Source organism: Pteropus vampyrus, unplaced genomic scaffold (genome assembly GCF_000151845.1).
Source record: "Pteropus vampyrus isolate Shadow unplaced genomic scaffold, Pvam_2.0 Scaffold4, whole genome shotgun sequence".
Classification (NCBI taxonomy): Eukaryota; Metazoa; Chordata; class Mammalia; order Chiroptera; family Pteropodidae; genus Pteropus; species Pteropus vampyrus.
In genome coordinates this window covers 12,703,333-12,729,849 of record NW_011888785.1, presented here as the reverse complement: position 1 = coordinate 12,729,849, position 26,517 = coordinate 12,703,333, and the positions used below count along the sequence as shown (strand labels likewise).

The 26,517-nt window shown below is 37.8% G+C and overlaps 1 protein-coding gene across 4 annotated transcripts in view; it reads left to right on the top strand.

Annotated features, from left to right (window-relative positions):
- DYNC1I1 (dynein cytoplasmic 1 intermediate chain 1) overlaps window positions 1-26,517 on the top strand; it is a 258,394-nt gene that overhangs the window by 173,486 nt on the left and 58,391 nt on the right. For all 4 annotated transcript variants that reach the window (XM_011363367.1, XM_011363348.1, XM_011363357.1 and 1 more), the window contains 3 exons: window positions 18,182-18,328; window positions 22,241-22,354; window positions 25,023-25,156. In XM_011363367.1, coding sequence (XP_011361669.1) covers window positions 18,182-18,328; window positions 22,241-22,354; window positions 25,023-25,156 — 395 coding nt within the window. The remainder of the gene's footprint in view (window positions 1-18,181; window positions 18,329-22,240; window positions 22,355-25,022; window positions 25,157-26,517) is intronic.

The following is a 26,517-nucleotide window of genomic DNA, read 5'->3' as shown; positions in this document are numbered from 1 at the left end:
CTGAGCTAGTCTGCATTTGGAGGGAGGCGACCTCACATGAAGAATACCTACCTCCTACATCAAGACCCTGCAAATGGTTTGGGGATGGTTGGTGAACCACAGGTATTCCTAAGGCTGGTTCCTATTAGACAGGGAAAACTAGAAGCCTCGCTATTCCTCATCTTTGCCGTGGAATGAAACCAATAAAGTCAGTTACTATTTAGACAAGTGAGTGAGTGCTGTTCATTTGGGAGAGAATGTTCCTGGGGAGGGGAATGACCAATAGAGGCCACTGAAGGGCTTTTGGGGGCAGGGGGGAGAGTTCAACTAATGCAAGAATCAATGGCAACTCTGTTAACAACATTTAAATCTACCTAAATCAAAATCATGAGGAAAACCTTACGTTTGCATATATATTTTTGTCATTCTACAAATAAAACGTGTAGTTTAAAATCTGGCACAATGACTATCTACACAAGACTGAATTCTATGGAAGAAAAATACCTAAGAGAAATTTGTATTGCCAGATGCTTGGCATCATGTAGTCAAAACATTTTGGATGTGTTTTAAAATAGTCTTCCAGATGTGTGACAACTTGTAGCTAACTGTAGCCCTCGTCTGCATCTTGGAAGGGGGTGGGGTGAAAAACTTAGGTATACAGGAAAATGAAACTCTTTTGCCTTCCTGGTCTGATTGCCTTGGAAAAAAGTAGTTTAATTTTTTTTTTTTTCCTTTCGACCAATTTCTTCAACTCTTCATTTGACCTGGCAAATGTAGACACAGAACTTTCCACAGTACCTTGCATTTGCCATATGAAACACATTATTGCCATCAAGTTATGACATTTTCTGACTCCAGAAGTAGTTATTTAGAAATTCAGCTTTATTTTGTGTTTATTTGTCCTGCTTTTTGATATTAAATATTATTAATTTCATATATGTCAATTTACCCACTTTATGATTTAAGGCTTATGTTCAAGAGTACAGAATTAAAAAAGGAAAAAAGTGTAGTAGAGATTTCTTTACCTTTGAACTGGATTTTCCCATAGAAATTCACATTCTTCCATTAGAGTGGAGTGTTATGTTAAACCTACCTTAAGTTTATATTTGCAAACATTGGGTGCTAAATATTTAATAACTTGCTAGAACTGCAGAGAAAATTGCTCAGGAGAATTTAGACCTTGTGAATCTTGCAAAATTATTTCCTCTAGGCCATAGGATGAGATACTCTGTACTTATGATAGCCAGTAAATCTGTGGATTTTGTCACTGATATGACATCATTGCCAGAGTTAAAAGAAAACGATGCCTGGACTATAAAAATCTGAAGTGTTGTTGTGTGTCTATCTAGTATTTATCTTCTTCTGTCAACACACTTAAGTCCAGTGCTTAATTAATTTCCAATTATTCCCAATTACTCTTTGACACCAGTTATACATGATACAGTGATAGGACTGGCATTGGACAAATATAGTAAATTGTCATCCTTTTCCAAATGATACGATTAAGTTAAAAACAAGATAGAGTTCCCATAATTGTTTTAACCAAGAACGGGTGGAAGTTTACCCAAGTGACACACACTAACAGGCTTAAAATGTCAATTGCTTCAAAACAATTGAAAGCTTCAAAATGAAAATATATAATGGACCATCACTGAAGTTCCTATAGGTTGCCTGCCAAAAATATCCTGAAACTTTATCTGTATTGGTGGGAGGAGGGTTGGATGGCAGTTGGAGGTTGCTTATTGTCATCTATTTTTAATGCCATGAGGACAAATTTGAAAAAGTTTCAACAGAAGGTGTATGAATCTTGCTTGACACGATGGTTAGTAGCACCTTGAGTAAGAGTAATTCAGTGATTGTGACTTAGGTTGGAGGGGTTTATTTTGGAGTGAGAAGGTATATGACTCAGAGGTTGCTAATAATGGCAGAGCTTGGGTTTTATCTGGTAGGATTCCAGTATGCTCTGTGTATCTTTACTCCTGCCTGAAGATTACCACCTCCTCTTTTTTATTGGTTGATCTGTTTGCAATGGTCATTGGGGAAAAAGGAGTTTAGCGTGAGGTGAGAGGGAAAGTGGAAAAGGGGTTTGAATCTCTGTTATGGCTACATCGTTGTCTCTCTGTGACAGTGAGCAATTCACTTAACTTTGAAGAAAATCTGTCACAACAGATTATGGTCTGTCCCCCAGGTAAAAGAGACTAGGATGGAACCAGAGTGCATTTTTTAAGCCAAAACAGAGTCATGTGAACCTGAGGTTGAAAGAGTATGACGTTTGTGTGTTTGGGAGGGGTCAGATGTACAGTATACATGTGACCACGACTTCGGCTAGTGATGAGCCCTGGGAATTAGCTAACCTTAGAAATAATTCAAGGTGTTTATCATTTTCTCAAAATATTTATAGGTTGATTAAATATTTATTGAACACTTTGGTAGGCAGAATAATGGCCATCCAAAGATGTTCACCTCCTGACACCAGGAACTTGTGAATATGTTACCTCACATGGCAAAAGGGACTTTTCAGATGTGATTAAGTTAAGGATTTTGAGAGCGGGAGATTATCCTGGATTATCTGTGTGGGCCCAATATAATCACAAGGGTCCTTATAAGTGAACGAGGGAGGCAGCAGAGTTAGACTCAGAAGGAAATGTGATGATGGAAGCAGAATCAAAGTGATATGATCTGAAGAGGCCTTAACCAGCCATTGCTGCTTTGAAGGTGGGAAGTGGCCGGCCATGAGCCAAGGAATGAGACTTTTAAAAGCTGGAAAGAAGGGAAGGAAATTGATTCTCCCCTAGAGCCTCCAGAGAGGAATGCAGCCTTTCCAACCCCCAAGTTTAGTCCCTCTAACCTCCAGAACGATAAGATAATAAATGTGTATTGTTGGAAGCCACTCAGTGTGTGGTAAAGTGTGACAGCAGCAATAGGAAATGAATGCAAATACCTACTAGTTCTCAGGAACTGTCTTAGGCACAAAATACAACACAGAGAGAAGAGAAGCTTGTCATCTTATCTCCTGCCGTGTGAGGCTTCCAAGTCTGGTGTGCCCATTTTATTTTGCCCGTGAGGAAATTAAGCTGATGGAATTAACATGATTTTCACATAGAAAATCAGTCTTGATTACCAGCCCAGGGATCTTTACACAACATCTGTATCATATGACTGGGGATGGGGGAGGTGCATTCTGTCTGCCTCTCCCACACAAATTTTGTGTGTTACGCTAAAGGCTGCTGTCCTCTAACCACTGTGGAAAGCAGCTTAATATCAATCCAATCATCTAATAGAATAACAGTCTTGCTTTTGCATTCTGAAGAACTGGAATGTCTAAAGCCATTCAAAGAAGAGAAGGTAGCTTTTTCTCTAGGGCAGTGGTTCTTAACCTAAATGAAGAAACCGTGCCCTAAAGGAGTTAAGTCACATGAACAAAGTCACACAGCAGTAGTAACAGGCCCTGCTAGAACTTGAGTTTCCTGACCCCCTTTTCAGTCTCTGCCCATTTTCCCTACAGACATTAAAGTGCCTGGATCCAGGCACTTTTTCAGAATCTGAAATAGGAATCGAATCCATTTCACTAACGTACTTCCTAGCACACCGTGTGGATTACGAAAGGAAATTAACATGGAAGGAAACCCTTTGGAAACTAGAAGAGCCATGTTAGTTCTCTCGCTTTATTATTTGGCTGGTCTCACCGTCGGTGTCATTTTCAAGTGCGGGGCTTGATTTAATAGAGACAGCCAACAACTGTGGATCTAATCAAATGGGGCTCAAAGCACGTAACTTTCAGTGTCAGGGAGCTGTAAGAAACATTTTCAAGTTTTGGAGTGGTCTGAATAAAAGGGGTTAGAAAATCAGGCTTAGGGATCTTGTTTTTCAGGTCTGTTATAGCCACTCTGTGAAGTATTGCAGACAATTCATTATAATTTATCACACTGATACTCTTAGGTTGGATGAAGCCCAAACACAACTGAGTTAGATGCATATTAAATTACCTCTTACTTAAAAGGAGGGTGGTCTCACCAGGGCAGGATGGAGTTCATTAGCAGGCTGAGAAGTTTTCTTAACTCTTCATTATTTGGTTTCATATTGTTCCTGGTTACCCAGGAACATCGGACACTTTTCTTTTTTCAACTCTTGAAGAAGAACCCTGAGCACTTTGTGAATCTCACAAATCCCAGAGATAAAATACTCATCATCACAAGTCTACGAACAAAACTAAGACTGCTATGAAAATTGCTCCTGTTCTTTACATAAAATTATCTTTTTTAGGAAAAAGGAGGAAAAAATATTGTCCTCTTGTATTTTTATTTAGATCTGCATAATGCAAAACATTCCATTCCATTATCATAATTGACTGGCACACATATTAAGTGTACTCTAACATATGTGTTTTGGAATTATAATCACATTCTTCTAGCTAACCAGCACTATCCCCCATATCGTTCAATGAAGGACATGGTTCAGACAGGATTCTGTTGACAGATGGCCTTTAATATGCCTCCAGATTTTTTTTCCAGGACTGGGAACTTCAAACTCCATGTAAATGGCCTTTAATTTATGCATTCTAAGTCTTATGAGGTGGGGTTTTCCCCCTGGGGGACAAAAAGGACAGAGATAAATCTCTGAGGTGCTGTAAATTTAATAATTTAATCCCAAAGGAATTTTTGTTCATACATTTTCGTTTGTCTCTGAGTTTGTTTATTGTTTAGTTCTTTTAAAAACTAGCTCATGTTGAACACTGGGAAATTTAATACCCATTTATTCGTTATTCTTCCCACTACGTGTAAACGTCATGTTAAGGGGGAATTTATCTCAGCTTAGAAATAAACCACCAGGACAGATTTCTGTCCCTTTCCACACTCTAGTCACTCTGTCTTGGAGTCTCTCGTTAAACATCAAAGAATCTTCATTGGAAAAAGCATTGGTGTAGAAATCGGGGGATGGGTGGGACTTGGAATTAGATGACAGTCACAAAAATCAGTTTACCCTTGTCTCTTGCATCGATCTTTTAGCAAGCACTTAAACCCAGTTTTTTCTAGTCCTTTCAGTACTTCAAAGTAGCAGTTTATCAATAGAACCACCAAGCTAGACACAGTCCTGAGAGGTCATCTGGTTCATCTCCGTGCCTTAGGCATAAGCATAACTAAGTAATTCCAGGCAGATAAAAAGAGACAAAGACTGCTTCTGCCTTTGAACCACATTGCTTCTTGTCTATAGGACCTCAATTCCTATTTGTGTCTCTGAGTTCTATACTCACCATATAGTTTTAATGTAAGGAAAAAAAAAACCTATTCTTACCAAATTCTTTTATTTTCCTGCTAAATTTAAAATAATCTAAGTGATTCCATGTACTGTCACAGCTGGCAAAAACACCACAGTAACTCAAAAAAAAAAAAAAAAAAGCAAAGAGTCTATATATAGTGGAACACTGTAGGTTGTTTTTTTTTTTTTTTTTTTAATAGTCCCTCTATAATTTCTGACCTAAGTAACTTGGTAATGATCTAATGTGGGATGTTCCATAACGTTTTGGGTAGACCCTCTGAATGTACATTTATTTTGTCAGCAGGGGCTGTTGAGAGACATATAGAGACGGCATGTTCTTCCTTCTTTTTTCTACCTCCTCAAGCACAAACTGAATCCTATAAATTCAAGAAGAAATTGCCCAAGAGGCAAGACACAGATCTATGTATCGTACAATGGTATATAGACATTCTCGCCAATACAACAGTTCTAAATCAGATTAGCCTATTTATTATTGTGTTTGTAAAAAATAAAAAAAAGACTCAATACCTGTATTCTATTGGATTCTCTAGCTGAAAGCCAAATTGCCAAGGAAGAAGTCACAGACTAAGAAGCTGGCTCCTTTTTTTTTTTTTTTTTTAAAACATGGCTTACTCTATCAAGTTGAAGGGGAGGAGGCAGGGACAGGGGGAGGGATCTATATTTCTGAATTCTGTGTTTGCCTCCTTTGCAAGGACTTAGTACTTTTTCAAAAAAATAAAAGTAAATTTAATTTGTGGCTACACTTCAAGTAAGATGGTTTGATGGGAAAAGTGGAACAGTCCCAGTCTTGATTTGGAGAACTCGTGTAGCTGCATCCCTTCGTGTCACTTTCATGTGGTTTGGGTGAGCCAGTCTCAGAAACCCCAAGCATTTTTGAAGATACTAAACTGGAGACATTCACAATTCTTCCCTCCCTTTTTGCTATTAATTCTTCATGTTTTAACAAGCGCTGGAGTTAATACTGCCTATACTCTCTTTCCTGTCAAATTGGAACTTTTCTTCTTCTCTTAAATAATCTGTTCATTCTAGTTTATACTCACTTAAATCAAAGTGTTGGATGTCAACACATGCCATATCCAAATACCAACTTCCTTTTTTTTTTAATTAAGCAGGATTTAAATATTTGATCTGAAGAAAGCTGGTGCTTTTTAATCTATAAAGCAATCCATGTATTCATCTCTTCTTTTTCTTTCTTGTTCTTTTTATAAAGTTAAAGTTTGCTTTCAGCTTGTACCTCATCCCTATTCCAGCCTAAGCATAGCAACCTGGGTTTTGTATTTTCTGAAAAAGTGGCACTACAGGGTTAGTAAAGGGTCAGAAGTCTATACTGCAAAAGCTTCTTTGACCTGAGAATGTTTCAGTGAGCATTTTTGTCAGATACAATGGCGTATCCTCACCTTGCTTTATCCATAGTAGTTTTGAAGTAAACAAATTTTTAAATGTTCAATGCGTGTGTATGTTATAATTCCCTTTCAGCAGCTGATCTCAAGTCATGGATTTTTTTTTTTTTTTTGTCTAATATTTTATAAGATCTAAAAAGATCTCTGTCTAGGGGAGAAAAAAAGGCAAATCCAAACTGAGGGACATTCTAGGAAATACCTGACCACCAGTATGCCTCAAAACAGTTAAGGTCATCAAAAACAAGGGAAGTCAGAGAAGCTGTCATAGCCTAGAGAAACCTAAGGAGACATGATTACTAAATGCAGTGTGGTGTTCTAGATGGGATCCTGGAACAGAAAAAGGACAATAAGGGAAAACTAAGAATGTCTGAATAAAGTATGGACTTCAATAATAGTGTACCAATGTTGGTTCATTAGTTGTGACAAATTTACTACACTAATGTAATAATAGGGGAGAGGTTGACAATAGGGAAATCCGGGTGAGGTATGGAGGAATGGTACTACAATTACAACTTTTCTGCAAATCTAAAACTATTATAAAAAGTTTATTAAATAAAAAAATAATTTTTGTGCTGATTTTTCTACAGAACTCATACTAGCTGTGAGAATTGAAATAGGACTGAGAGCCACTTTTCCATTTATAAAGTTTGCTAAGGAAACAAACTGTCCTTTTACAAATAAGGAAATTGAAATTTCCTAGTTATTCTGCAGTGTAATATGTTATATCTAGTCTGACACCTGGTACCAGGAAGTCTTCCAATGCCTTGTGTAGTTGATAGTCTCAAGCAGTTATTTTCTAAGAATGGCTTTGCATTTTAAAGATCTTGTTATCAAGATTCTTCAACTTACTGTTGGGTAGTTTTTAGCTAGAATGTACCAATTTTTTTTTTTTCGTAAAGTTCTCTTTTTCACCTTGAATTTTAGTATTTTAAGAGACTCTTCAGATACAAGTGAGGATGGAATGCACCTAAAATTTTTTATTGATGATTGCTTTTTGAACTTTTTTTTAAACATAGGCCATTCTTTTTTTTAATTTCTAAAATGTTACCATTTTGCCCAAGATGACTCTATCTCCTAATGAATCTCTTATTTTAAAAATGCATGCATATTATTTCATATTTCTTGAGTTCAGAAGACTGTTCTCCAAGTCTTATGTCTGTGTCTCTAAGTAGGAAGTCTCTTTTCTTTTTTAAAGCATGCAGAAGAACTCTTCCCTTTCCACAATAATTAATACCAATTTACATAATTATTTTGGGGGATAAATACTCATTTAAGAAGAACTTGTACTGAAATGGCTTTTTTGGTTTGGCTGCATAATGACAAGATGAAAACAAAGCACTTTCTCCCAAAAGAATGACAATAATCACAGAGCTTGTCAGTAGTGACCCAATTGGTTTCCTGCTGCTAGCTGTTCAGTAGACTCCTATGAAACGATTAATTGGTCTCAATCAGTTCTCAGCAGGAAGTACTCGCCTTATAGTAAATATTACCACAATTGGTGCTAATTAGCTCTGTTGTCACCTGTAGGTAGGCCAGGAGCTGAGTCAGGTGACCAATATCTATCTACATCAGCAGCAGAAGTTTAACTAGAGAGAGGTTGGAGATGCAATGCCAAGGCTATTGTAGTGGGCAAGGAGCCCAAAGCCTACCCTGCCACATGGGGATGCATGAGGTTTAGTCTGTGATTACCAGTCCCATAGTATGTCACAAGTGTGACACTCAAGAGGTGGGGCTGTGTATTTCAATGAGAAAATGCACCTGCATTCAACTGATGAAACGTTTCACAGTTTATTAGCTTCTAAATCAATATAAACCAGGCTGCAGTTCAAATCTGGGCTTTACCACTTACTATTCACTTGCTCTTAAACTTTTGGTTTAACTTGCCTGAGGCTGGGTTTCCTAATCTGAAAAAAAATGGAGGCAAAATTACCTACCTAATAGAATTGATATAGTGATATATACAACATATTTGGCATTTAGTAGGTAATCAAAAGTTTTGGAACACCGCCACAAGTGAATGATCATGAACACTTGGTGTAACGATGATAATGATCATTAGCCCTCCTAGTAATAAGCAAGAAAACTCTCCGGTGTTCAATGTCAGCCTGAAGAGTGATGCTAAAGGGGAGTGGGGACCTAAACCTTCACTATCCTTTTTATTATTTTCTAAGAGCCTAATTATTTAGGAGGGGAGGGGAAGCAAAGAGAGATGTGAAAAGGAGCAGCTAAAATGAAGGGAAATGGAGCGATGGCATTGTAGTAGAGAAATATTTATCGTATCATGTGTGTCTCATTTGGGCAGGTTGTGAAAATGGCACATGACCGACCCTATGAAGAAAACATCCCGGCATGGCCTATGTTGATGGAAAAGGAAATTGATCCCATAGTGACTTTAGGCCATTCTCTAATTCATTATTTTAGATCTGGGTTATCCAAATTTCTCAATGATATAAAGCACCAGGGTATTTGTTAAATACACAGACCACTAGGCTTCTTCAAAATTTGATTCAGTAGCTCCAGGCTTGGACTTAAGAATCTGTGGGGTATTTTTCTTTGTTGCTGTTGTTTTTGTGTAAGTATAGTTGGCATACAATACTATATTAGTTTCAGCTCTACAACATAGTGATTTGACATTTATAGACTTTATGATATGATCACCATGATAGGTTTAGTAACCACCTGTCACTGTGCAAAGTTGTTATGGTATTATTGACTATATTCCGTATCTGTATACTGCATACCCATGGCTTATTTATTTTATAACTGGAAGTTTGTACCTCTTATTCCTCTTCACCTTGTTTACCGATCTCCCTGTCCACTCTGTCAACCATCAGTTTGTTCTCTGTACCTGTGAATTTGTTTCTGTTTTGTTTTATGTTTTTAGATTCCATGCAGTATTTGTTTTTCTGTCTGACATAATTTCACTTAGCACAATACCCTCTAGGTCCATCCATATTGTCTCAAATGGCAAAACTTCATTCTTTTTGATTGCTGAGTAATATTCCATTGTGTATGTGTATAACACATTCTTTATCCAATCATCTATCGATGGACACTTAGGTTGCTTCCATATCTTGACTGTAATGAATATAGAAGTGCATGTTAGTGTTTTCACTTTCTTTGATAAATACCCAGAAGTGGAATTGCTGGGTTGTATGGTAGTTGTTTTTAGTTTTTTAAGGAGGAATCTGTGTTATTAATAAACTCTCTAAGTGCTTCTTATATTCAGGTAAATTTGAGAACCATTGATTTAAAGCAGTACTTTTCATTTGACAGCACATCAAATTTCCTATGGAATTTCTGAAAATATTGATGCCTGGGTCCTACCCTCCTCCCCGCCCCCAAGAAATTCTGATTTAATTGATATAGGATATGACTTGATCATCAGGGAAGTTTTTAAAGCTCCTCAGATGCTGCTAAGGTACAGGCAAATTTAGAGTAACACTGATTTAGAAAATAGCTTGAGGGAGACTATGAACCTGTGTAGGATGAATTAGTAATAATCAGACATAAAGTCATGTCACAAATAAGTAGGTTCCAGCTCTGATTCGAGGTGTGAAATATGGTTAAAAAAAAAAAAAAGTTTGGAACTCTCCTTGGAAATAGAGTGCAAATTATCCCATTGCCCTAGAATTTTGTTGTATTCAAAAGTATTTGTACCGAAGGGATTATAAACTATGATACAGAGTCTAAATTCCCCTAAATTGTCCGTCCTTGCTCTGTGAGTATGCATATAAATAATAATGAATATAATCTCGGCTTTCACTGCAGAGTTATCTCTGGTGCTAACTTTGCACTGTTTCTTCTTTCTCCTCTAATTCATTTTCCAAAGTCGGTAAATGTCAGGACTTGGAACTGCCATCAACAACAGGAGCTATAACTAGGCATGGGGATATGTGAAACCAGAGAGAAAATCAATGTCCCAGACAGAGGGGAAGGGTTGTCAAAAATAAGGACTCGGAAGAGTTAAACATGTAACAAAAGGTGTAGTACACTTCTAGGAGTTTCTTCACCCAGGTCATCAGGACAGGATCAAATATTACTAACTGAATTGTTTAGGAAAGATTCGTTGAGCAAAATGAAGAGTCCTCAGGACCTTCTTTTTCTCTAGAAATGTTTCTTTGAATCACAAAGTAGTCATTTCTAATTCTATATTGGGGAATATTTTTTATCAGTCTTTAAACTGCACTTCTTAATTAAAATCTTCCAGCAGTCCCAGGGAAAAGAAGCAAAGAAAATGCCCTGTTTCTGAGCAGGGCAAGAACTATCATGTTCCTATTATGAATTGAAAATTCAAAGTTAGACACCTCATTCAAATTAGGATGTGAGAAACAAAGCAGAAAATAACAAGTGTTAGTAAGAATATGGAGAAATTGAATTTTTTTTTTTTTTTATTGCTAGTAGGAATGTAAAATGATACAGCCACTATAGAAAACAGTATGGAAGTTCCTCAAAAAATTAAAAATAAAATATAATCCAGCAATTCCACTTATAGGTATATACCCAAAATAATTGAAAGCAGTCAGAAAGAGATATTTATACACACACATTAATAGTAACATTGTTTATGTTAGCCAAAAGGTGGAAGCAACACAAGTGTCCATTGACTGATGAATGGATAAATAAAATGTGATATATACATATGATAGAATATTATTCAGCCTTAAAAAGAAAGGAAATTCTGATACATGCTACACATGGATGTAGTAATACTTGTAGTACTATCTGAGTGTGGTAACAGCTATAAGACATTATGCTAAGTAAAACAAAGCAGTCACAAAAGGACAAATATTATATATGATTCCATTTATATGAGGTTCCAAGAGTAGTCAAATTCATATAGACAGGAAGTAGAACGGAGCTTGCAAGAGCTGAGAGGAGCATAGGAGTGGGAAATTAGTTCAATGGGTATGGAGTTTCAGTTGGAGAAGATAAAAATGTTCTGGAGATGGATGGAGGCGATGGTTGCACAACAATGTCGATGTACTTAATGCCACTGAACTGTATACTTAAAAATGCTTAAGATGGTAAATTTTATGTTATGTACATTTCATCATAATTTTTTAAAACAAATAATTTGAAAATTTGCAAAACAAAATTAAGGCTTAGAGGATTCACACAGCTAACAGGTGTCACAGCAGGAAGTAAACTGTAGGGACTCCAAGTGTGTCAGCCTTCCCTTTCCACCTCAGTGACTCTTGGAGAGTAAAAACTGAAGATGTTCAGGGGAAAGTAAAGAGGACTGAATAATTGTTTGAAAAAAAGATCAAAATAGTGCAGACATGTGTCCTGAAGATAAGAAATAAGGTTGGTAAACTCCATGAGATCAGGACAATGTCTGCACACTACCTTTTTAAAAATTGAGATATAATTCGCATATCATAAAATTCACCCTTTTAAAGTATGCTATTTAGTGTTTTTTAATATATTCACAAAGTTGTGAACCATCACCACTATCTAATTCCGGAACATTTTTATCACCCCCAAAATGAATCCTATATCCATCGTTAGTCATTCTCCATCCTCCCCCTGACCGCCACCCTTAAGCAACCACTAATTTACTTTCTGTTTCTATGGATTTGCCTAGTCTGGACATTTCATATAAATGGAATCATACAATATGTGGCCTTTCGTGACTTGTTTTACTTAATAATATTTTTAAGGTTCATCCATGTTATAGCACATATCAGTACTGTATTCTTTTTTATTGATGAATAATATTCTGTTGTATGGATTTTTAATCTATATAATATTTTTATTTTAAATCTATATAATAAAAAAAATATATGTTTCATCTGGTCCTCAGTTGACGGACATTTGGGTTGTTTGAACTTTTTGGCTACTATGAATATAATGCTCTTATGAACATTCGTGTACACGTTTCCGTGCAGTCATATGTTTTCAGTTATCTTGGGTATATACCTAGGAGTGGAATTGCTGGGTCATATGTTAATTTAGTGTTTAACTTGTTCAGGAATGGCCAGACTGTTTTCCAGAGTGGCTGTCTCATTTTACATTCCTAGCAACATTGTATGAGTATTCTGATTTCTCCCTGTCCTCACTAACACAAGTTATTTTCTCCCCTACCCCCAGCTTTACTGATCATAATTGACATGTAAACATTTAAAAAATATAGCTATCCTAGTAGATGTGAACTGGCATCTCATTGTGATTTGTGCACTAACGTTTATATTCTCAGCACAGAGCTCTAGGCCCACATGAAAGTCTCGGTACTGAAAGGCATGAAAAGTCCAAGGAATTCTAAGAAAAGTCATCGGAATGAGTGGTTTCTAATCTTTGGGAAATCAAATTTTAGAATCAGCTCTTCTCTTTTTTTTTTTTTTTTTCTCCTTTTTTTTAAAATACAAACTCAGTCAAGAAGTAGCAAGCAAGCTAATTCAATATTTGCTCCCGGGCACCCCATTACTAATGGGCTGATAACTTTCAGTAGATGGTCACTCTTCTCAGAGTTTAGAAGAATGAAGTATGCACCCTGGGATAGTAGCTTAGGTAAAGGAAAAGAGAGCTCAGAAGGAAACAAGACTTTTCCCCTTCATTTCAATCAAAGTTAAGTGCCCAACTCATGACTCATGTCTTGGCTCTACCACTTTTACGCCTTGCATGTAGTCAGATGCCTGGTGCTATGTGATTGCCTTTGAGAGGGGTTTTCGATAGCAGTGTTCTCCAATTACATGTATTTCCATTAACAAAAGAAATATCTTTGTGGGTTTCTTAGGTACTTGCAGAAATATATACTTTTCCGCTAGTAGCCAGAAGCATCTGATCTGTCTGCCTCAGAGCCCTCTGACAGTTAAGCATTTGCTTTTAGGCAAATAAAATGTCAGCCATCATTAAAAAGCATATGGCAACAATATGGCTGTTCCGTCTCTGGGGACCAGCCTCTCCTCAGAAGAGATGGTACTTGAAATAGGAGATGCTTTTGAATACAGAACCCCTCTTTCTCTCACTCAGGCATGGTGGCTGGGGAGTGGGCAGAATGCCACACACAGAAGGACAAACCAGATCAAATGTGAACATAGGGGACGAGCTGCCCAGCCAGCAATGACCAAAGGCTTTTTGTCCTAGGCATCTGGTCTGTGGTTAAGGGGAAGTGCCATCCCTAAGCTGGCCTGGATTAGCTCTATAAAATAGAAAACAGCCTTCACAGCCACTTAAGGAGAGCTTGGGGTCGACTGGAATTCAACGCGGTGGTGTGCAGTGAGCAGGGGGAGACGTTCAAAGTGGAGTCTCCACTGGTCTCGTCTCTGTGGAATTTCCCTGGTGAATGGGGTAACATAAACTGCCTTGTCTTGACACAGATGATAAGGGTGTGGAACCCTGTTCAATGGGTCAGCTCGTGCTCAAGTGGACATGTGGCGATGTGGATAAAGAGGAGTGCCGCCTTTCCAGGGACGGCCGGTATCCAGGCTGTCTGCTCAAGATTAACAAACCATTTCCTCTGGAGCCTCTGGGCTTCTGCGGCTGCAGAGGACACCAGAAATGGTCAACACAGATGACTGATTCTCAAAATGTAGTCTCAAAACCTTGCTTGTCCCAGTTTGGGGGGATTATAGTATACAAATAATCAGAATGTGATGCTCATCCTGTTAGAAATGGTGGTTCCTCATGCAAAACTGTCTCTATGTTACTTGAGTTAGAATGTAGTTAGTCAGGCTCGCCGGTTTTACATCAAGCTTTTAACATATGAACTTATATTTCTGGGCCCCTGATTTGACCGTCAACGTGCCCACATCAATGAAATCACTAGCTTCATAGAAAACAGAGTTCAACTGTAGTGTCAGGAAAGCTTACTTTGATTAGACAGTTAACATCATCCAAAAATTCTTCTTGTCAGCTTCATCATGATTTTCCACTCATGTCAACTACTTGATTTGAATGTTTAAAGGCCATACATTGTTTCTCAAAATAGTTCTAACTCTCTAATTTTTAAAGTATAAAATAAGTACAAAGTTAAAATTACAAAAATATCTATATAGATACATATTCTTTGAGCCAGGATCACAAGGTAGGGAAACCTTGTTTCTAATAAATTTTGTCTAAATTGTATTAATCATATAATTTAATAAGGCTTTATTGTGACACTGATTAACTGAATGAATAGAAAATGTTAAATGCCTAGGAAAGTGATGAATTTTTTAAAATAACATTATTGTTAATGTTTTTCATAGAATATGGCTTCAGAAAATGTATGGTTAAAAACAGAACAACAAAAAAACACATATTTTATTAGTGTCAATCAATTTTTCTGGAATGCTTTTTTACCCTTTACTGAATAGTTGTAACTGACAAGATGATATCATCCTTTGCTCTTTATACTGACAGTCTATAAATTCCATGACAATTGACAACAACTAGATCAGTAGCTATATGAACAGTAGGAGGTTGCAGGGCGTTTTTCCAAGACACTTTACTCATAGGGAGTTGATGCATACTTTCCAAATTAGAAGAGGGGCTCTCTCTGTCGGGGCTGTAGTTGGGGGCTGTTCAAAAGGAACTTAAGTATTTGGACAAAAAAATAAAAAAATTCTATCATTCAGCTGTTTGCCACCATTACATCAAACGTCAGGGTACTTAGAAACATCTCAAGAAATGACCAAATTCTAAACTTTACATCTAGGTAATTGAGATCATACTGCCTTAATGTTTCCATATGAATGGTAATATGTCAAATGTGGCATACCTTGGAGATCTGTTTTGAACCTTAATATATATTCTAAAATGCTATAATTAATGTATTAAGCTTAAAAATAAGTGAAATGGATGAATTACATAGCTACTTCTCCATTTCGAATCTTTCAAATATAAAATAAAAATGTCTACTTTATTCCTTATGGAGATATTGTAAAGATTGGTTTGTAGCAAAATAGAATAGCTTATGATGGCAGAATTCTTTTAGCATTAATTGAACGTTTTATTAAATGCGAACAGAATTCTGAATTCGAGCTGAGGGCTTTTGTGACATTTGAAATTTTTTGAAATGATCGAGTTAGTACTTAGTGGGCACTAGGTGTTTCATGAATGAATGAATGAAGAGTGAACCAATGAATGAATGAAAAAGTAGGAATTAAGAGTTTTCACTTCGTGAGGTTGGAGTCTAATTGATGGCCAACTATGTGTTTCAGCCTCATAGAAATACCCACACTTTATATTTTGCTCTAGTTTAGTCTCTCAACAAGCTGTGTAAGGTTTGGAGCAGTATGTGCTGGTATTTGACTGAAACACAGAAGCAATCAAGTGGTTGAATTCTGGATTTTTCTAATTTAATGACATTCCTTTATCCATATTGATTGGAGCTTTGGTAAATTCAATTGTTGATACCACCTGGATAATTTTAAGTCTTTCTGAAGCTTTAAAGAAAATGTTTCCAACATAGCTCAAACAACATAAGAATTTCATCAATTGAAAACTAAGAATCGTTTCTGTGGGATGTGTAAAACAAGAAGCTGACCAGCATTATTTTCTTTTTCTTTAATTCAGTATCATTATTGAGAGTTTTTCTTGAACTTTATGAAAACCAGATTGGGGCACACGCATGTTCTCTATTGAATCATGTTCAAGGCATTGGAACTGAAAATCATTTCAAACCAGGAAAACATGACATTGAAAAATAGTCCACATTCTTGATTCTCCCTCAGAGTATCTGAGACTGTTTCTGACTAGAAAGCCTTAGGCTGATAATAGATCTGATCTTTTTAGAAATGGATGTTTAGCTTCCTGTCAGAAAGAGGTCGTAATTTTTTTTTTCAGTCATTTCTTTACTTTGCTGGCTTATCAGTTACAACCTTTGATCCTCTCACTTTGTTTGTCAGAAAGCTGTGCTTTCTCAGTGTTGCCCGCAGAAAAACATCCTTAGGTGCCTGCCATTCAAGGCCCTCTCTGGTCTGGCCCAGGTGACCTCTTTAGCCACATTTCCTGCTACCTGCCTCTTCCACGGGAGCTCTTTTCCAGCCAAACCAGACTGCAGGCTGTTCACCAGCTTCTGTTTGGGTGCCTCCAGTCTTTTCTTCTCTTTATCCGTCTCTCAGGAATGCCTGTTTCTTTTTCTGTCCACTCGCTAAATGTCCCACATATACTTCAGAGGGTGATACATTTTCTTTTGTGAGGTCTAACCATCGCACCCTTTACACTTTTCCTCTTTTTCTCCCCTCTCTTTGCAAAAACAAATCTTCCCCTATCACATATACAAGACACATCAACGTGTGTGCGTGCATGCACACACACACACACACACGCACACACACACATACACGCAGTCCTATGGTTTAGTGACAGCATGTACCACATTCAAGACTGCTACTTGTGTGCACAAATTGTGTCCTGCACACTTGCAGGATGTCAAGTGTGGACAAAAATTAAGAGGGGCAAGTGAGCACAAAAATTCCCCTTAGTCTCCACTTGCCAAGGCATGCACCCACCCACATGACTATGTCCATGTAGAGAGGCACCTTTTTCTATTTCAGACAAAGGCGTGGACTAATGCGTATGGACCAGCAGCAGCTCTGTTCATCTGCCTGCATGCCTTTCAGCTTCTTTAACCAGGGCACGAGTTTGTTGAGGGCAGTGACTACTCTTGTCTTCCCATCATGCCTTGTACAATGCCTTTGTTACATATAAGATCATTTATTAAATTTAAATGAAGGGATGAAATGTGTTTATTAAAAAATTACTTCTACATACAAACACGAACATGTAAAGCACTGCAGGAATGAAAATGGACTTTTTAGCAGATGTGAAACAGTCAACTTGTCTGATTTTAAGTACATCATGGTTCTGTCTCAGCTAAGTAATTTCCCATAAAATGTAGTGCCCAGTAGTCTTTTGTGGAATTTCAGAAACCACACTCATGATGCTATGACAGGCCATGGCAGAGCTGAACTGAAATCCATTTCTGACTGTTTGTTAAAATAGGCAAAGAATAACATTAAGAATTGTCTGAAGTGGACAGGATAAAGGTCAGGAGAAAGCCCACGGGAGGCGAGGGAATTTGGGGAGGGACCTGTTGGATCAGTCTGAGGTCAGTACACTTCCTAGAAGTCTACTTGAAGCTGAAAAGACAAAAAAGCACCCCATCTCAAAATCTTCAAAGCCTTGCCAACACTGTACATAAGATAACTTGATGTGGCCATGGCCTCAGAGTAAAGAATTGCTTTGTAAAGACTTCAGCGGGTAATTAATATTAGCTCTAATACAATTGCATTGGTAAGGGGAAATGTCCATAAACCAAGCTTTCCAGACCACAAAACAATGATGCATATCAGATAGGTTTTACGCCTATTTGATGACACACCCAGGACTTTAAATTTCAGGTTTCAAGGGGTAACTGTTGGCACTCTCTCAAGGGCAAGTCTGTATCTATGCACAGAATTTTCTGTTCACTATGCACTTAATTGCTTTATATTTTCCAGGATGTATTGAGTTTATGTGATAAACTGTTTTCTGTTCAGAAGGAAACAAACCTTCTCCCAGCATTTCACCATGCACCCTTCTCCCTTTTATTTTCACAGTCCTCTGTGATGTCAGTCTGCTTTGCTCGTTTCCATCCCAACTTGGTGGTTGGTGGGACTTACTCAGGCCAGATTGTCCTGTGGGATAATCGCAGTCATCGGAGGACGCCAGTGCAGCGGACACCCTTGTCAGCTGCTGCACACACAGTAAGTCAAGCTTTTGTTACATCCCTGTTGGCCATCCAAGCTCTGAAAGAGGGGATAATTGACAAAAGTACAAGGTTGTCATTAACTTTAAGTTAGGAGTATCTAATTTATAGTGATTGCAGCCTGACTGAAATAAAGCTGAGGAAAAGTAGGTGAAGGAAGCACTGGGTTTAGAGAAATCTCTTAATATTTTACAAATTTTAGCACATATTTAGGATCTCTGTGGATGTCTCAAAGGCCACCAGTGAGGATGGATTAAAAATAAAAAAGGATACGGGGAGAAACTTTGGAACAGGCATCTGTGAAATTGTTTTCCTAAAGAAACCCTTCACGTTTACATTGTAAGGTGGAAACATGACTTTGGACACACCCTGAAGAGTAACCATTTCATGTCTAGGGATGGTACACGAGACTTTTGCCAACAGGCCTTATCCACTTGTAATTAGAGGAAATCTATGACTTTAAATTCCTGAATGCGTGATGTAAGTCTCAACGGTAAAGTCTACAGTGACAATATAATCCCCAAGGTTAAGAGTCAACATCTCAAAACCATTACCCATAATTTAGCAGAAGAGCTTCAGTATAGTGTTTGGAAGACAACTACTCTGTCATTTCCTTTAAGAGAATGACAGGTATGTTTAGCAATTGTTAGGAGGAATGAGAAGACAGGCATGTCTCCATCAATCCGTGCTACCTTGACATTCAGAGTAACTGATGTTCTTTCTCTGAAATGCCCAAATTATGCCCAAGGAAACAGCTCTACTATTGTTTCAATTTTCTTAACATAGTTGCCTCATTTGCTTCATCTGCTGGCCACAAAACCACTCTAGCTTTAAAAAAGTACTGCTAGCTGTTTTAGATAGACCATAAAGAGGAAAATTCTTCCACTCTCATAAGATAGATTGACAATGGGAACTGAAAATACCAGGTCAGCTTTAATTCTGATTGACTTGGGTATAAGACATATGAAGGTAAAACTAGTTGTTAGGAATCTTGGAAAATTGCTCATGCCTACCCCATTTCCCCAAACTAATAACAGAAAATTGTGACCCAGGAAAAGGCGGGCTTGATGCAGGTGTTTGCTCAAGTAGCGTGAAATCACCTCTTGCCTGTATGTATATATCTGGTGTGTTTGTGAACATGCCTTCTGAAGTTTCAAAAAATTGTAAATCCAAATGTTAGAATATTTAGCAAGAAGATTCTGGTGAGAATTGAAATCCGGGCATTAATCTTCCTTTTTCAAATAACTTAGGATGTGATCATCAAAACTAAAATTCGATTATTATCGAACAGAGTGACATTGTTTCTGTTAGAAAATAAAACAACTTTTTTATCTCTTTTGCTGTGTTTTATTGAAGTCACTTCTTTAAAAAAAAGTTCACAGTAAATGTCATGACTGTCTTTCAACTTCCACTAATGACTGGCTGATTGGTATCAGGATCCAAAGTGGTTAAGGAAAAAGAGGCCCACCACGGATTACTAACTAATTTCCTTTCACACCCACCACACATATGCATTTGGGACAACAGGAAATTATAATTAAAGCAAACTTTCTGCCACACAGTAAGTTTATTCCTAAAATAAATAAAAAACAATCTGGCATCTACACTGGAAATATGTGCCGAACCATTGCTTTTTTCTTTCCATTAAGTGGAGTTGTATATGTTTGTGTCTGTGTATGCCCACGTGTCTGCTTCTGTTCTGGTTTCTTTACATCCAACTCTTTTCTTTTAAATTGAGTTTTATTACTCATGAAAGCACAGGCCAGTAGTACTGATTAAAGCCAGGAAGAGACTACCACACACATTCCTTCTTTAGGCGTTTGGCTCCGTACATTCTTCTAGATGCTTTCTTTCCCTACTAAACTCACCTGTAGGAGTCCCACTCTATTAGTGTCTTGGTGATTTCTATAGATGTTCGCTGATTAACATAGAAACCCTACTGGATTTTTGCTAAAAAATACTAAATAGATTTAATTTGACAATTTTTAGACCTTGCTTTCCCGTTCTTCAGTTTTGCTAAGTCTGCTGTTTTTAGGTGAGAATTTGTTTCATCCATTCTTACACTTGATTTTCATACAAAGCTTCCTTTGGATGCTTGCGTTTAAACACTGCTGCAGATTCCACATACTCCAGAGACTTGGGGAAAAGCATTATCTACAGTCCCACAACCAGTTAGTCTTCTTGATATTTAGACCTGATCAGGATAACATTTTGTTTCAGATCTCTGATGTCCAGATCCACTAAGGCCAATTCATTTGAAAGTTTCTGTAGGAACATAGTACGAAAAAGACAAAGGGACTTAGTTGACTATCCATCAGCATGGGTAAAAAAGGCGAAGTGATTGTTAAAAAAGCAAATGTAATCTCAGGATGCATTAATACAGGCATTTTTTTTTTTACCTCATGAGAAGTGACAATTCAATACTCCCTGGATTTCTGAATTCTCTTGGTCGGAGTATAGGTAGATAGTTATGTTTCATTCTCTGAACTTCAATGTTGAGAAGAACTCAGACAGAATGTAGTATATTAAAAAGAGAGTGACCAGATTGGGGAAAGTACTGAAAACCAGACATTCAAGGAACAGTTGAAGTAATTAGGGTAAGACAAGACTAGGGGGAGGAAGGATAATATAACAATAATTTGAATAATGTTTTGACTTGACCTGTATGATCCCAGAGGACATTGCACTGAAAGTATCTCCTTGAGCTTTCTTTATCCCCATTGGTGGAGGGAAGAATTCCCCAGGAATTAGTGCTAAAACTGACTACCCTTAAGAAAGGTGTTTAATCAGAGTTTGGACCACCTCTTGGTAGAGGCAGATGAGCAGCTGCCCCAGATGATTATTATGGTTCTTTCTGACCAGGAGTTTATATGATAATAATAGTTTTGGAACCATCCTTTATATAACATCAACTTTCTAATATTAAAGATTGTTTCATTGTCATTGTGGCTAGGTATTATGGGTAGTAACTCATCAAGAGTAAGTCTTAGACTGTCAGCTATTTGTACAGAGAGGCATCAACTGAGTTGTGGTTTGGCCACTGATGGCTAAGCTGCCTGAAATCTAACCCAAATTACTGCTAGGTTCTGCTACGCTAACCTTCCATTTAGTATTTAATGTGCAGCTGCAAATGATTTTAGCCTACCATTTAGAATTGTACAGAGTGGGATAACCTACTAGAGTATGACAAAAGGTTAGAGCATCTTGCATACAATTCCTGAGATGTATAAATGGCCTTTCTCAAGGCCCTGGCCAAATCTAAGCCTCCATACTACCCCAAATGATATTTTGAAAAATAAATCTATCATTATCCTAGATTTTGCAGTAACATAAAAGAACCTAATTTTATCTCACTAGATGTGTCATGCCAATAATTTCCACCACCATCTCTCTCTCAAATTAAAGAGGCTGATGAATATTAACCACTTTTTTATAAAGAATGTTAACAAATGCTTGGCACTGTGACCGTAATTCCTTAAACTCTGGATTTAGTAACACTTATTCCTTCCAAAAGTCAATAGTTCCACCCTTTTGAAAACTGGCTTTTTCTATTACTCATGGTGAGTTTATAAGCCAACCTAGGCAGTGGGAACTCAGTTAAGTAATCCAGATTCACCTCTCTGCCCTGCGTCTGCTCATCAATCCTCTTTGGCTCTAGCTTCCTACAGCTTCATTACACTGCATCCGACTGAGCAAGATGAAGCTTTGTAAGTATTTCCACTAGTATGTTGCTTCCAGAGCTTTTAGAAAGAAATCAGGTTCAAATCAAAAGTGGCAAATGACCTGAGGCTCATATTATTGTTGGATTATGTCACTCTTTAATCCTTGTTTTGGAGTAATGTGCTTGATACGCAAATGGAAGCATTTCCTCCTGGATCAATGTCTGATCCTCCATGTTTATGTTTTGCAGCATCCCGTGTACTGTGTAAATGTTGTAGGGACCCAGAATGCTCATAACCTCATCACTGTCTCTACTGATGGTAAAATGTGTTCCTGGAGCCTGGACATGCTCTCAACTCCACAGGTGGGTTTGTTTTCCCCTACACATCAGAGCATCCTGGTTAAAAGAGATGCCTGCCTAATGGAACATAGTTCCTAAAAGCCAAACCCTCACATCCTATAGGAGCTAAAACCAATGGGTGCACTTGAAAGACTGGGGCTTGCTTTCAGCAGTCTCCTCTTGAAGCCAAAACCCATTTCCTTTACCACAAATCATGTAATTATTGTAATACGTTAATCTTTAGGTCAGTTTCAAGTGAAAATGAAATAATCCATTTTAAAGCATAGTAATTATGGAAGTTGCCTGTGGTATGAATTGTACTTATCCTACAGCATTGTTAAACAGATTCAAACGAGGTGGGAGTGCAACAGAGCAGTCCCTGGAGAGGAGGTATCCCAGCAAAACAGAAACCCAAGCTCTTGCTTGTATCCGTAGCCTCCACGATTGCCTGTGTGCATGTAGAATCTGTCAATCCATCTGTTTTCTCCTCCGGAATGTTTGTTAGTATGGCGTCTGCCATTCCTCGATCAACAAATGAGAAGTCAAAAATGAAAGAGCTCCAAAGTTTCCAAACCAGTAATAGTTACATTAATGGAAACCAAACAGGAGCATAAGTGGAAGAGACCTTTGGAGGAAAGCATCTGAATGCAACTTGCAGAATATATGTATGTACACATACACATGAGAAGATAAATAACTACACACTTTTACACACTATTTTTACATTTCTTTGTGGGGGAAAAGTACTTCACCATCTTTCAACTAAAAACACAAAAGTTTATTGCTACAGCCTTTGACAAAAATGTGAGGAAACATCAAGAAAATTGTCAAACATATCTAGAAGATGATTCTTAATTTTAACATTTTTATTCCTTCTTGGAATAATAACCCAAGAATGTCTCTCACAGTTTTAGAAGATATTGAAGTTTCAAGATACATAAGGGAATGCAGAAACTGTAAGGAACCTCCCATAAGTTTCCGCGTTATAAAAATGTAGATAATGCTAAGACTGAATAAGTCTTTTTATAATTTAGGTGGGGGAGAAGGAAAGAGCTAATAAGCTCCTTACAATTTAAGTTCCTCTATTTTTGCTGATCTTTAACATTATACAAGTCAGGAGTTGTGTGTGGGTATTTCATGGCTTTGTCTTAAAATTCTCAACAATATGTTGTTTTCTTTTAAAAGCATGGAGATTATAAACAGATATAAGAGTGAACCCTCTAATTAAGAATTTTTAATTGCCCCATTTGCTGATTAAACGTGTATTTGTTTAGGTTAAAGTCAGTCATACAGGGGCTACAAGACCGTTTTTATTAGTTTTAGCATGGCTGCAGACTCCTGTCTCTATGCACAGCTCGGGGGTTTTATGGCAAGACTGTGGATGACAGGCAGACTTGGGAGCATCCAGCAGTTGCCCTGGTCCCTCTCTGTCCCAAGCGGGTAACAAAGAGACAGTGCCTTCCCTGCTGCTAATTTTATCGATGGAGCAAACCATTGGATGGTCCAGTTTTCTGTATTATATTGTCCTAGCACCTTCTCACTGATGTGTTCACTCTGTGTGACTCTGACGTCCTGTAAGCATGTCATGTGACCACAGCACACATGCACTTTGGATTTATGGACTCCTTGGTTGGAGCGACCCGATTTATTTGCACAAAAGACTAAATGTCCAAGCAACTATAATGATGATCCCCTAGAACAGTGGTTCCCAACCTTTTTGGTACCAGGGACCAGTGCTCCTATGAGAATCTAGTGCCTGATGATCTGCGGTGGAGCTGGGGTGGTGTTGCTAGTTCTGGGGAGTGGCTGCAAATGCAGAAGAAACTTTGCTCACTTGCCTACCGCTCACCTCCTGCTGTGTGGCCTGGTTCCTAACAGTCTACAAACAGGTACTGGTTCATGGCCCAGGGGTTGGGGACCTCTGCCCTAGAATGACTTTTTAAATTACTTCAGGTGCACAAAGAAGGCTGATTGATGTCAATAGCTAAAAATAATCAGGGACATCAGTTAGTTATACTTAATTACTCATTACTCTTCACTGTCATTAAATTTAATTCAGCAGAATGTCCTTTAAAATACACTTTAATTCCCTATTTTGAAAATCATTTTAGATAATATGAAGACTCCATTTACTATTTTAAACAGTTATTTAAACACATATGCACCCAATGGCTGTCCTTCATGAAATCTAGCCAATCTAGTTGAAATCTGGTTTTTATGACCTGACTGACAACTTTCTAATTTTAGTCCATGGAGGACACACACTCCTGCTTTGACAAATGTACTTAGTACATGTGATATTAATACATGTGTATTCTCACGAACAATTGATTTTGAAAATGTTTGTAAATACAAGGGTATTGTGTGTTTTATTAAAGCTTGGGGCTGACAAGTATAACCATTACAGTATTATCTTTAGTTTCTGCACCATTAGTTTCAAAATTCTCACCTGTCATCTCTGCCTGACTTAAGAAGCAGCAGCGCACACTGATGAAATCCAGCCAGCCTGAAACCAGAGATACACAGAAGCATGAATGTCAGGGGCAGTAAAGCGTGGTTTCTGGCACAGCCGGGGTCTTTTGTAACGCTGTGTGAAAAGCAAACAGACAATTTAGCCAAATGATTTTTCCATGCTGTCTTTGGCATGGCAAGGAGTTGACAGAGGGAATGTAACCACACTGTGTTTTGGTAGGAGAGCATGGAGCTGGTGTACAATAAGTCCAAGCCTGTGGCTGTTACGGGAATGGCTTTCCCGACGGGAGACGTCAATAACTTCGTGGTTGGCAGTGAGGAGGGTACGGTCTACACGGCCTGTCGTCATGGAAGGTGATTTTCTGTTTTCTTACCAGTGACGTGTTCTTCATTTCCGAAAATCTGTTATCACATTCAGGATTATAACCACCTTGCATTATGAGAAAGGCATTTCTGAAGAAATGCAAAGTGCCACCTCAAGTTCTCATTATCATACAGCATCCATCTGCTTTGGTCGTTAGCCATTTGTAAAGTTCACAATTGCATTGAGGAAAAATAGTCCCAGGTTCTTAGCATATCATATAAGACCCTTGACTCCCTGCCCCTTTCCAGCCTCAGCCTTCGGGCTCCAGCAGCGACAACAGTCCCCAAATATTGTTTATTCCCATACATCTCCATGAGTTTGTACATTCGATTTCTTCCTCTGGGTCTGGCATGTCTCTCTTCTTGTCCTGGTTAATTCCTCCTCATCTTTCAAGAGCCAGCACAGAGGTCATTCCACACTGAAGCCTCTCCAGACTCTGTTGGGTAAAGAAAACCATTCCCTCCTTTATGTTTCCATAGAATTTTTATTTCTTCATTCATTTATTTATTCAAGGAATATTTACTAAGAACCTTCCATGTGCCAGGCACCATCACATCTTAAGGATGCAGTAGGAACAAAAACAGACCTGGAGTTTATATTCTGGTTGAGGGTGAAAGATAATTAACTAATAAAGAAGTAAGTATATGGTTTGCGATGATACATACTATGGAGAAAATTAAAGTAGAATAAATGGGATAGGACTTAAGCTGTCAGATACGTTTGCTATTTTATATATTTTGATATATGCTTCTACAATAGCTTTAATCACATTTTGTTTCAACTACTCAACTACTCACTCACCTGCCATTTTTCTCTTAACTAAACTATTTCCTTTTTATCATTGATTCCCTGCCTGGTGCCTGGCACATAGTAAGTAAAGAACTGAAAATCTATATGAGGAATAAAGAAATGACAATATCCAAATAATATAGAGAAATGCCTAGGGCCCTTCCTCCCAGTCAGAGAGGCTGGAATATTATGAGATACAAAAGCCACTCTGCAGTTTCCAGGTGATAAGAACTCTGCCTTGATTGAGAGATTGGCAAATGCCCTGTGGAAAACCATCAGGATAAAGTGGAATCCAATAATTTAGGCTGGATTGTAAAATTGCATGTAAGACTTAACAAGCGGCCTTGCATCATTTGAAAGCTTCACTGTGTTCACCTAGGTGCTTAATTTCTCTTTCACTTTAGTAGGTCTAATTAAATTGATTTTTCATCTCTTGTACTCATCCTAGGCCATTTAGATGTAATGAGGAACCACAAATTGTTCCAAGTTCGTACTCCAGTGTTTTTGTGATTTGTAGAAGTAAAAAGCATCCATGGCCCAACTCTGTGATTTTTCCATTCAC